This window comes from Cololabis saira, chromosome 13, assembly GCF_033807715.1.
Source record: "Cololabis saira isolate AMF1-May2022 chromosome 13, fColSai1.1, whole genome shotgun sequence".
NCBI lineage: Eukaryota > Metazoa > Chordata > Actinopteri > Beloniformes > Belonidae > Cololabis > Cololabis saira.
In genome coordinates this window covers 4282273-4294624 of record NC_084599.1, presented here as the reverse complement: position 1 = coordinate 4294624, position 12352 = coordinate 4282273, and the positions used below count along the sequence as shown (strand labels likewise).

The following is a 12352-nucleotide window of genomic DNA, read 5'->3' as shown; positions in this document are numbered from 1 at the left end:
CCAGGCTGAGAGCAGGTGAGAGAGCCTCCTGAACCTGTAACTGTTTTATATCTATACAGTATATGTATGTCATTTTATTGTCTTGAAACTGCAACTGTCTGCTGCCTCTTGACCAGGACTGCCTTGGAAAAGACGTTTTTAATCTCAACGGAGATCTCTGGTCAAATCAAAAAAATAAATCAAAAGAAACAAGTTGCGTTACTGTTGTTGTTTGTGTGTACAGGTTAAATGTGACCAGTACTGGCCCAGTCGAGGTACGGAGACGTATGGGATGATTCAGGTCACTGTGCTGGATAGTATGGAGCTGGCTTCCTACAGCCTGCGAACATTTACTCTTCACAAGGTGGGAACCTTCTGCCCAGATCCTCTATTGTTTGCTAGCTCAGTCCATCAAATGCATTCTATTTATTCTCTACAAGACCAAGCACAAACTAAACTGTAACATTGTGAAAACAACACACGTGGTGGATTTGGTGACATTACGAGCATCTGTCGTGGTACAATACTCTTGAAGGGTGTGTGCAGGCTCACTCGCAGGGAGGAGTGATGTGTCTAGTGCAGCATACTAGAGAGACGTTGCATGTAGGGTTGCATGTGACCATCCTCCCTTAGTCCCTGCAGCTGACCAATCCAGTCTGGGTAAAGGAAGCCGAGTGCGTCAGTCTTCGGGGGCCAGTACATAGCCTCTCCTCACCTTACCCTTACCTTGCCTCATCGTGGCAGCACATGGATACTGGAGCTTTGCGGTAGAGGGCTGCATTGGGATTGGGTCCCGCCGGGTCCCACGGGACCCAACGCAAATCTCGCGCAAGTGGTTTGAACTTTGTTGCGGGTTGGAGCGGGCTGCTAAAAAAAAACACTGCAGGATCGGGATGTAGTCTAGCGACAAGATGGAAATCAATGACGTGGAAAAGAACCTCAAACAAGGTCTTAACTTAACTTTGTTAATTTTATGTTATTTATTAGTGTTATTTGAAACACTCACAGCCTACTCTCGTTGCTATAACCTCAATCACATAATTGATACGTGCGCAAAAGGCGAAAAAGCTTGTGCGATGATGATAATGATGGATTTGCATCTAACTTTCGGTCAGGTGGCCTATGAACTGTCAATCATCCATCAAGCTCCAAAATGATCATGTTAACATTAAATCCGATAGATTTGTCTGGGACATTTCTCTTGCGGGACGGGAGAAGAAACAAAATCAATGCATCTCTATTATTGTGCAGCATAAATTCTCAGAGTTTTGCGGATGCGGGCAGGAGTGGATATAAACACTGGTGGGAGCGAGATGAAGAAAACAGTCAAGCAGGGTTCTACTTTGCGGCTCCAAGCTAAAAGGTAGGGTATTGCAGGACAGCAGTGGGCCCTAAACCAACTATCCACTGCCCCACTGCCATGTGGGTACCTTGGCTAGGGGAGTAATCCCCGAAATCAAAAGTGCACCTGGGGACAGCCATAGGCGGAGTCTAACAGACCGGATTACTGGCAGTACACTGCAACTCCTGCCAAATGAAGGTCAACATGGGTTTCCCATGCCACTGGAACTCATCTGGCGGAGGGAAGACTACAAGCCAACACTCACCTTAATCCTTACCTTGCGCTTTTTTCTAGCTTCATCCCAGAATCTCCCACAGGCATCAATGAAAGACTGATGACGTGGTGTATCCCCCTGACAAAGGGATGCTTCTCCACCCTCATCAGCGCTTATGCACCAACCCTTGATGCCGGAGACAACATCAAAGAGGACTTCTACTCGGCCACATCATTCAGAAGATTCCAACCATGAACAAAGTCATACTGATGGGAGACTTCAATGCCAGAGGGGGCACAGATATGGATATGGAACAGGGTTATTGGTCAGCATGGAGTGGGGAAAATGAATTCCAACAGGCTACGACTCCTCTCCCCATGAACAGGCTCTAAACCACCTGGCAGCGCCCTCGTTCGAAGCACTATGTAATTAAACTATGCCACTAGCCTGGACTATGTGATTATTCATCAAAGGGACAGATGTGACGTTACTACCACCCGAGCCATGCATGGAGCCGAATGTTGGACTGACCGTTTCATGGTCAGATCCAAGCTCCGCATGAACATCCAATCCTGTTGTCCGAAGAAAGCCTCTAACAGAAAGCTCAACTGCGCAGCCCCTCAATAGCCCTGCCATCAAAAGACAATCTCCAACGGCTCCTTGCAGCAAACCTGGACCAAACCCCGGAGGATCCCTGATTGACCAACCTTGCGTCATGCCATTTACAACGCAGCCTCAGAGGCACTTGGTCCATCAAGAAAATGTCCCAGGACTGTTTTGACTGCAACTCGGCCAACATACAGTCACGTCTTCACTTCAAACATCAAACTCATAAAGCTCTCCTGTCCTGCCCGGAATCTCCAATCCTGAAATCCTCCTTTGCTGCAGTGAGAGCTGAGACCCAACATGCCCTCCGGGCCATGGAAGACATCTGGTGGGTTCTGACAGACTGCAACAACAACCAGGACTTCTATGACGATATATGACGATAAATCTCTGTACGGCCCCAGTAAGCTGGCACTTGCCCCTTACCTGTCCACTCCATTGATGGATCCACTCTTTTTAAGGACCGTCACAGGATCCTTGATCATTGGGCACAGCACTTCAAGACACTGTTCAACAAGGCCAACCCCTCGATAAACTGCCTAACCTCCCACCAGTCACACATCTGGACTCCCCGCCACGATATCCAGAGATCCGCCAGGCGATCAAAAGCTAGGATACCTCCTAACACACCGTCTACACCTTATGATCCCATATATCTGGGAGCAGGAAACCCTGCCACAGTTCTGGAAGGATGCTAACATCACCGTCATCTATAAATGCATAGGCGACAGAGCGATCTGTGTGAAAAACTGTGGAATCACTCTCCACTCCATCGCAGGGAAAATCCTGGCAAAGATTATGCTCACCAGACTGGTAGAGCACATCTCAGAAGATGTTCTTCCAGAGACACAATGTGGCTTCCGAAAGACCAGATCCACCTCAGATATGCGGTGCGTCTGAAATGCAATACTAAACAGTATACTCAAAAAGTATACTTTAGTTCGGCACACTTTAGAGTAAATATCAGTAGTCTGCATTAATTCGGACGTACTACTCAGAGACACACGGCACTTCCTGCCGTTGGGAGGGGGAGTTGTTACCATGGTAACAACTCCTGTCACAGCAGCAGTAGCAGCTGTTACCATGGTAACAGCAGCAGCAGCACCGCTCCGCTCTTTCCCCTTTATCCTGGCCCAAACAAGATGACATTATATTATATTATTAATTCAATTCAATTCAATTCAATTCAATTCAAAACACTTTATTTGTCCCCGAGGGGCAATTTAAAAGGCATAAGGTGCAGCATTAAAAGACAACATACATACATACATACATACATACATACATAGGGTGTGCAGTTAAAAATATCCAAGCTACTGCCAGTAAAAGTGCTTTGTGCTTAATGTTAAAGTTTTAAGTAAAAGTAAAGTATTATATACAAATATTATAATATTGATATTATATAATAATATTATAATACTTAATATTATACTTACTACATATACGTATCTGCGCAGCACTTAGCAACCAAACACCGCTGCATTGCATTGTGGGTTTCTGCTTAGCTAGTGTCCATCAGTCCATATTAATACATTTCTCCAGAATGGATAGCGCATACTATTGAGTATGTAAAATCTGACATACTGTTTTTGCATACTCATTAGGGTGTAAGTATGGAATTTCGGACGCGGCCATGGTCTTTATCCTGAAACAGCTAATGGAAAAGAGCAGGGAGCAGCGCAAAGACCTCTACATTGCCTTTATAGATCTCAGCAAAGCCTTCGACACTGTTGACTGTGAGTTGCTCTGGAAACAACTCTCCAAACTTGGGGTACCACCCAAGTTCCTCTCCACCGAAACAAATACACAATGGGATGCACGCCAGAGTCCTTGCAGGAGAACTCCAGTCACAGTCCTTCAAAGTAAAAACTGGGGTGAGGCAAGGCTGCGTCTTGGTTATCGGTACTCTTCAACCTCTTTCTCTCCACCATCACATATCTTTTCCAAGGTGCTACCTAGAATACCATCTTGACAGAAGCTTTTTTAACATCCAAAGCCTCCAGGACCACACAAAGACAAAGATTAGCCAAATCTGTGGGCTGCAATATGCTGACGACTGTGCAGTCGTTCACATAAATGGTGTTCCACTCAAAACAGTTGAACATTTCACCTATCTTGGCTCCACACTGTCCTCACACTGCTCCTTCGACATGGAAATACACACCCACATCAACAAAGCATCATCAGCTTTCGGACACCTGCGCAGCAGAGTTAAAACCTGGTGATCAGCACTAAAATCGCTGCCTACAACGCAGTCTGTGTTTCAACTCTGCTCTACGGGGAAGAAACATGGACTCCATACAGGCTTGATATCATGAACTTGGAGGGCTTCCACATCTGCTGCCACCAGAGGATCCTTGGTCTGTCTTGAGAAGAATGTGTCCCCCACACAGAAATCCTGGCCAACACCAATTCCATCTGTATGGAGGCAACGGTCGCAAAAAGACACCTACGGTGGATAGAACACATCAGCGGTATGCCTGACCACCGCCTGCCCCGCCAAGTCACCTACAGCCAACTGAGTGATGGAAAACGAGCTCCTGGTAGACAAAAAAGATCTTACAAGGACTACACCAAAAAACTCCTGAAGCGCACTGCCATCAGTCCCACGCAGCTTGACATCCTGGCACTGGACCGGTCAGCCTGGCAGGTCACCTGTGCCAGAGCAACCTCACAAATACTAAAACCATTAGAGAAGGACCGGGAAGCTAATTCAATCAATGTGTTTTTCTCACACAAATCCTCGTCAATCAGAGTATCAATGATTTATAGAGCAACTTGCACACAGTGGTTGCAGTATGGAGGCACAATGGACAGTCCCTCCTCATAACGACTCATAGTGATCCCATGAAAACAATATTCCCTCCCTGTGGTGCCAAATGTCATGCTGCACTCATGTCAGTCCAGTTGCACCATCGCTACTCCCTCATAAAGCAACACAGAGGTGCAACAGCTGCAGAACATCACGGCTTTTCCAGCTCATGTCTGCACAGCACAGAAGGGAAAGGTGCAGACGAGGCACTTATGTCAGTGGATTCTGCAGGTTGATGGTGTCAGATCAAAGCGTTTTACACGTTGCTGATCAGATGTATTTGAATGACATGTACAATGTGTCCGTCTGTGCCGTTGCAGAGTGGCTCAAGTGAGAAGAGAGAAGTTCGACAGTTCCAGTTTCTCACCTGGCCTGATCACGGTGTACCGGAGTATCCCACCCCGACGCTGGCCTTCGTTCGAAGAGTCAAGGCTTGTTATTCTCCAAATGCTGGACCCATGGTGGTTCACTGCAGGTAAACTGCCTCGTACAGGAAGTAGACGCACACACCAACACACAGGTGAGCAGGGATGGCTCCGCTGTGGAGCAAAGAGAAGATCCCGCCCTTCCCTTCCAACACACCTCCCGGCAGAGAGAAGGGTCCCTGGGGGTTCAAACATCTACCTAGGGTTGCTGGGTGCAAGGTCGTCCTTATTTTCTCTGGAGGGTTAGTTTCTCTACACGACATGTTCTGATTATCACTCCGGATCGAAACTTCACATCTACAATCTGATAATTCTCCACTTTTGTTTAGACCCCTATGATGTAAGATGATGACTGTTAAAGATAATTATCTTTAACAGATGCAGTGTAGTATAGATGTGTTAGTATAGAATAGTATAGAAGGTCTGCATTGACGTCTTTCCCACTGGACCACGCCCCCTTACTTGCACTGAGTGGCAAAAATGGCTGTAACTAGTGGAGAATACGGGATAACAGCAGATTATGGGCTTACATTTAAGGCAGTTGGACTTGACAGTGACCCATACAGTTACCCCAAGAACCAGTGGTCCATGGACATTAATATTTGGTACAGTTACCAAGAACCATTGGTCCATGGACATTAATATTTGGTACAGTTACCAAGAACCAGTGGTCCATGGACATTAATATTTGGTACAGTTACCAAGAACCAGTGGTCCATGGACATTAATATTTGGTACAGTTACCCCAAGAACCAGTGGTCCATGGACATTAATATTTGGTACAGTTACCAAGAACCAGTGGTCCATGGACATTAATATTTGGTACAGTTACCCCAAGAACCAGTGGTCCATGGACATTAATATTTGGTACAGTTACCAAGAACCAGTGGTTTATGGACATTAATATTTGGTACAGTTACCAAGAACCAGTGGTCCATGGACATTAATATTTGGACAGGAATCCAGTTTCCTGATACTTCCTGAAACTTAATTTCTACGCCGGGGAGAAGGCTTAAAAAAGTCTTGACGCTTGGTCCGACTTCAAGGCAGAATTTGTTGTAGAAATTAAAGTGATGAGGACACCGAACTTTATGATTTGACCGTTTAACGTTAGCTACCCAAAAATCCAACATTACCTGATACAAAATGGGAACCACAAATCCACGTTTCGGTGTCTGGAATCCAGTTGTTTCTGTGAATTGCAGCGATCCATTTGTCTCTCTTAAGCTTATTTTTCGGCAGTCTGTAAGACGATAATTCCGATTTCTTGCTAAATCTATGAGTACAGTCGATCGCACAACAGCTCTTTCCCATTTTAGATGTTTTTCAGTTGCTCAAACTGAAAGTTTACGCTGCCACTCAGTCTTTCTGCCACTCAGTCTTTCTGACACTCAGTCTTTCAGTGGGCGTAACCCACTGTAAAGTCACATCTGTGACGCCATGCGCATTCCCTCTATAGTATAGTATAGTATAGTATGGTATAGTATAGTATAGTATAGTATAGTATAGTATAGTATAGAATAGTATAGTATAGTATAGTATAGTATAGTATACAGTAATATAGTATAGTATAGTATAGTATAGTATAGTATAGTATAGTATAGAATAGTATAGTATAGTATAGTATAGTATAGTATACAGTAATATAGTATAGTATAGTATAGTATAGTATAGTATAGTATAGAATAGTATAGTATAGTATAGTAGGAGGAGAATAGGAGGCCGTCTCACGGCGTTTGCAGGCTCAGATCTCTCCCGACTTTTTATCTAAAACTTAGACTGTTTTCTGGTAAAATAGCACTATATCTGGTACATTACTGTCTTTATTTCAACACTCGCTCATTTTCTCTTCCGTAACTTTCACTGTCACCAATCACCGATACATTTTCTGTCCGTTAGCCTCCGTTAGCATCTTAGCATGGCCGCTCCGGCTCCCACCGCTTCACCTCTTTCCTGCTCAGTGTGTGAAATGTTTAGTTATTCCTCTGCCTCCTTTAGTGAAGACGGTAAGTGCTTAAAGTGTAGCTTATTTGCAGGGCTGGAGGCGAGGCTCAGTCAGTTAGAGGTCCGGTTTGGCCAACTAAACCATAGTCCGAGAGCCTCCTCAGCTAACCAGGCTAAGCTAGCGGCGGACCGGCCCGTAGCAGCTGAGCGTAACCGCTCCCCTGCAGCTCCCGAGCAGCCGGCCAGGCAGGGCAGTTGGGTGACGGTTCGGAGGAAGGGTAGTCTTAAAGGGCTCACGGAACACCACCCGCTTCATGTGTCTAACCGTTTTTCCCCACTCAGCGACACATCTGTTGAGAAACAGACCCTGGTGATTGGAGACTCTATTGTGAGACATGTGAAGCCGACTCCAGAGACCTTAGTTAGGTGTATCCCGGGGGCCAGAGCGGGCGACATAGAAGCAAATTTGAAGCTACTGGCAAAGGGTAATCGTAAATATGGTAAAGTTATCATCAATGTCGGAGCTAATGACTCCCGTCTTCGCCAGTCGGAAGTAACCAGAATGAATATTGTCTCGGTGTGTAACTTCGCCAAGACCATGTCGGACTCTGTAGGTTTTTCTGGCCCCCTCCCCAATCTGACCAGCGATGACATGTTTAGTCGCATGCTCTCGCTCCGCCGCTGGTTGTCTCAGTGGTGTTCAGAAAACGACGTGGACTTTATTGACAACTGGGAGACATTCTGGGGAAAGCCCGGTCTGATTAGAAGGGACGGCATTCATCCCACCCGGGATGGTGCAGCTCTTATGTCTAGAAATCTGGCCAATGTTATTAGACACTCCCCCTGACAATGCAGGGTCCAGGCCAGGATGCAGAGCTGTAGTTTAACAGGGCTGGAGGCGAGGCTTAGTCAGTTAGAGGTGCCTAGCAAAATAGAAGTGGTTGCAGTTCCCCGCCCTCCAAAAGTTCACCAGGTGCAGCGTTATAGAGGCGTTAACCAAGATAACCTTGTAAAAATTAAAACCAATGTACATTTGGTACCAATTACAGACCTAAAAATTAGATGCGGACTACTAAATATACGATCATTAAGCTCTAAGTCTCTGTTAGTAAATGATATAATTACAGAGAGCAGGAGTGATATTTTCTGCTTAACAGAAACATGGTTACAGGAGGAAGAGTATGTTAGTTTGAATGAATCAACTCCGCCCGGCTACTTTAATCATCACATTCCTAGAAGCACGGGCCGAGGCGGAGGAGTCGCAGCAATTTATAACTCCGGTCTCGAAACAAAAATTGAACCTAAGTGCAACTATAATACATTTGAAAGCCTCATGCTTGGTCTGAAATTTCCGAGCCGGAAATCAGAGAAGCCAGTTGTGTTAGTGGTAGTGTACCGGCCCCCTGCTGGTGCGTATCTGGAGTTTTTGTCTGAATTTTCAGATTTCCTTTCTGGATTATTGATCAGCACAGATAAATTCATCATAGTGGGTGATTTTAACATTCATATGGATGTTGAAAGCGATAATCTTAAATTAGCCTTCGATTCTCTTCTAGAATCAATGGGTATCTCACAAAAAGTGGATAAACCGACGCACTGTTTTAATCATACTCTCGATCTCGTTCTCACCTACGGTGTTGAAACTGATGGTCTGTTGGTGTCACCTGTAAACTCCCTTTTATCCGACCATTACTTAATAACGTTTGAATTTAATTTTGTTGATGTTGAAGTGCAAAATAGGAGGTATTATTTTAGCAGATGTTTGTCTGATGAAGTTATTGTTAAATTTAGGGAGGCCATTGCTTATCTTACGACAGTGCGAAATAGTGATGTAGTCGAGGCCAGTGACCTGGGTTCTACCTCTGCAGATGTTGATTTCCTTGCTAGTAACACTGCTGATTTGTTGCATTCAGCTTTAGATGAAGTTGCTCCTTTGAAAAGGAGGGTTTCTAGCCACAGGAGCTTAACTCCCTGGTATAATTCAGATATCCGCATGTTGAAACAAAACGTGCGTAAAATGGAAAGGAAGTGGTACTCTTGTGGGTCTGTAGACTCTCATCGTGAATGGAAAGATATTCTAATAGTATATAAAAAAGCCATTCGCAAAGCCAGAACAGCTTATTATTCAACGTTGATAGAGGATAACAAAAGTAACCCACGTTTTCTGTTCAGCACTGTAGCCAGGCTGACAAAGAGTCACAACTCTGTTGAGCCGTGCATTCCTGCAGCTCTCAGTAGTGAGGACTTTATGGGCTTCTTCAACAGTAAAATCGCGAGAATTAGAGAAGAAATCAACCAGCCGGTTGTAGGTGTTTCTTCAGCTTTAGCGACTTCCCTAGGCTCTGACTTGTCTCTAGACTGTTTTGATCCTATAGACCTCCCTGAGCTGACTTCACTCGTTAATAGAGCTAAGTCAACCACATGTATGTTAGACCCCATCCCGACTCGACTATTCAAACATATTTTTTCTCTTATTGGTACGACAATACTGGACCAAATTAACTTATCCCTAAGTTTAGGATATGTACCACAGGTTTTCAAAGTCGCAGTAATTAAACCTTTACTTAAAAAACCTTCTCTTGACCCAGACACCTTAGCTAATTATAGACCAATTTCCAACCTTCCATTTGTGTCTAAAATTCTGGAAAAGGCAGTTTCAAGCCAGTTATGTGACTATTTGTATAGAAATGATCTGTTTGAAGTCTTTCAGTCAGGGTTCAGAATGCATCATAGCACAGAGACAGCACTTGTTCGAGTCACGAATGACCTCCTTATGGCCTCAGATAAGGGATTAGTGTCCATACTGGTTCTACTGGACCTCAGTGCTGCTTTTGACACTATAGATCATGGCATTTTACTGCACAGGTTAGAGCATGTTGTTGGGATTAAAGGGACAGCTCTATGTTGGTTTAAATCATACCTATCTGACAGGTTCCAGTTTGTTCATGTACATGAGGTTTCTTCAGAACAGTCAAGGGTCTGTTATGGTGTTCCGCAGGGTTCAGTGCTAGGGCCAATCTTGTTCAGTTTATACATGCAGCCGTTGGGAAGTATAATCCAGAATCACGGCATACAATTTCATTGTTATGCTGATGATACGCAGCTCTATTTGTCTATGAAGCCGGATGAAACAGAACCGTTAGTTAAACTTCAGGCATGTCTTAGGGACATCAAGGACTGGATGTCCAGAAATTTCCTGCTTCTAAATTCAGATAAAACAGAGGTTATCATTCTTGGTCCAGAGCATCTTAGGAAGGGATTAGATGGTGTTGCGATGGCTTCCAGTGCAACTGTGAGAAATCTTGGTGTTATTTTCGATCAGGATTTGTCGTTTAAACCATATGTCAATCAGGTTTGTAAAATAGCCTTTTTCCATCTCCGTAATATTGCAAAGATTAGGAAAATCCTCTCACAGAGTGATGCAGAAAAACTAGTTCATGCGTTTGTATCTTCTAGACTAGATTACTGTAATGTGTTGTTAGCAGGATGTCCAAGTAATTTGCTGAATAGGCTCCAGCTGATCCAAAATGCAGCAGCACGAGTACTGACAGGAATTAGCAGGAGAGACCACGTCTCTCCAGTGTTAGCGTCGCTCCATTGGTTACCCGTAAAATTCAGAATCCAATTTAAAATTGTATTACTTGCGTATAAAGCCCAAAACGGCTTAGCTCCGCATTATTTGCAAGACCTGATAGTGCCTTATGTTCCTGTCAGAGCTCTCCGTTCTCAGAGTGCAGGTTTACTCGTAGTTCCTAGAGTATCTAAATGTAGATTTGGAGGGCGGGCGTTCTGCTATCAGGCGCCACTACTATGGAACCAACTTCCAATCTGGGTTAAGGGGGCTGACACCACCTCCACCTTTAAAACTAAACTTAAAACATTTCTGTTTAGTAAAGCCTATAGTTAGTGTTTAGTAAACCTCTAGCTGGTGTTGGTAAATCTCTAGGTAGTGTAAACTTTAGTGTGTCAGAGTCGCTCCTGTGGTTTCTTGTGCTGGCCCCCCCTTCTCCTCCCTTTTCTCTCTTTTGTCCATGTTGCAGCATCCTTTGCCGGACACCGGAACCTGCAGTGTGGGAGTGAGGGGGGCAGGGTAACGGCCCCTTTTGGGCGGGGGAGAATGTTCGTCCCTCAAGACTCCTCTCCCTGGCCCTGCCCCTTCTCAACCTTTCCCCGACCCTGCACCCCAACCTGGGACTTGATGATTGGGCCGGAGCTTCGGGAGCTGCGTGCTGGCCTGCGGTCCCCACCCCTGGTCATCCCGTTGCTGGCCCCCCCTTCTCCTCCCTTTTCTCTCTTTTGTCCTGCAGGTGGCCGTGGGTGGCTTGTAGCTTGCATTACGGAGCACAAGTCTTTTCCTGACCCTGCACCTCAACCTGGGACTTGCTGATTGGGCCGGAGCTTCGGGAGCTGTGTGCTGGCCTGCGGTCCCCACCCCCGGTCATCCCGTTGCTGCTTCCACCTGCCTGCTGTGCTGTTGCCGTCCCTGACCCACCAGTCTGGCCCTCGGCAGGAGGGTCCCCCCTGATGAGCCTGGTCCTGCTCAAGGTTTCTTCCCTCCTAAAGGGGAGTTTTTCCTTGCCACTGTTTGGCTTAAGGTTTTTCTCCCACTAGGGGAGTTTTTACCTGCCATTGTTTATGTAATAACTGCTCGGGGGTCATGTTCTGGGTATGGGTCTCTGTAAAGCGTCTAGAGACAACTCTGTTGTATTAGACGCTATATAAATAAAATTGAATTGAATTGAATTAGTATACAGTAATATAGTATAGTATAGTATAGTATAGTATAGTATAGTATAGTATAGTATAGAATAGTATAGTATAGTATAGAATAGTATAGTATAGTATAGTATACAGTAATATAGTATAGTATAGTATAGTATAGTATAGTATAGTATAGAATAGAATAGTATAGTATAGTATAGTATAGTATACAGTAATATAGTATAGTATAGTATAGTATAGTATAGTATAGTATACAGTAATATAGTATAGTATAGTATAGAATAGTATAGTATAGTATAGTATAGTAT

General features: G+C 44.7%; 1 protein-coding gene across 1 annotated transcript in view; it reads left to right on the top strand.

Moving 5' to 3' along the window:
- Positions 1 to 12352, top strand: part of LOC133457979 (receptor-type tyrosine-protein phosphatase F-like) — a 191313-nt gene that overhangs the window by 154977 nt on the left and 23984 nt on the right. Inside the window, exons 24-25 of the mRNA XM_061737398.1 lie at positions 224 to 343; positions 5274 to 5428. Coding sequence (XP_061593382.1) covers positions 224 to 343; positions 5274 to 5428 — 275 coding nt within the window. The remainder of the gene's footprint in view (positions 1 to 223; positions 344 to 5273; positions 5429 to 12352) is intronic.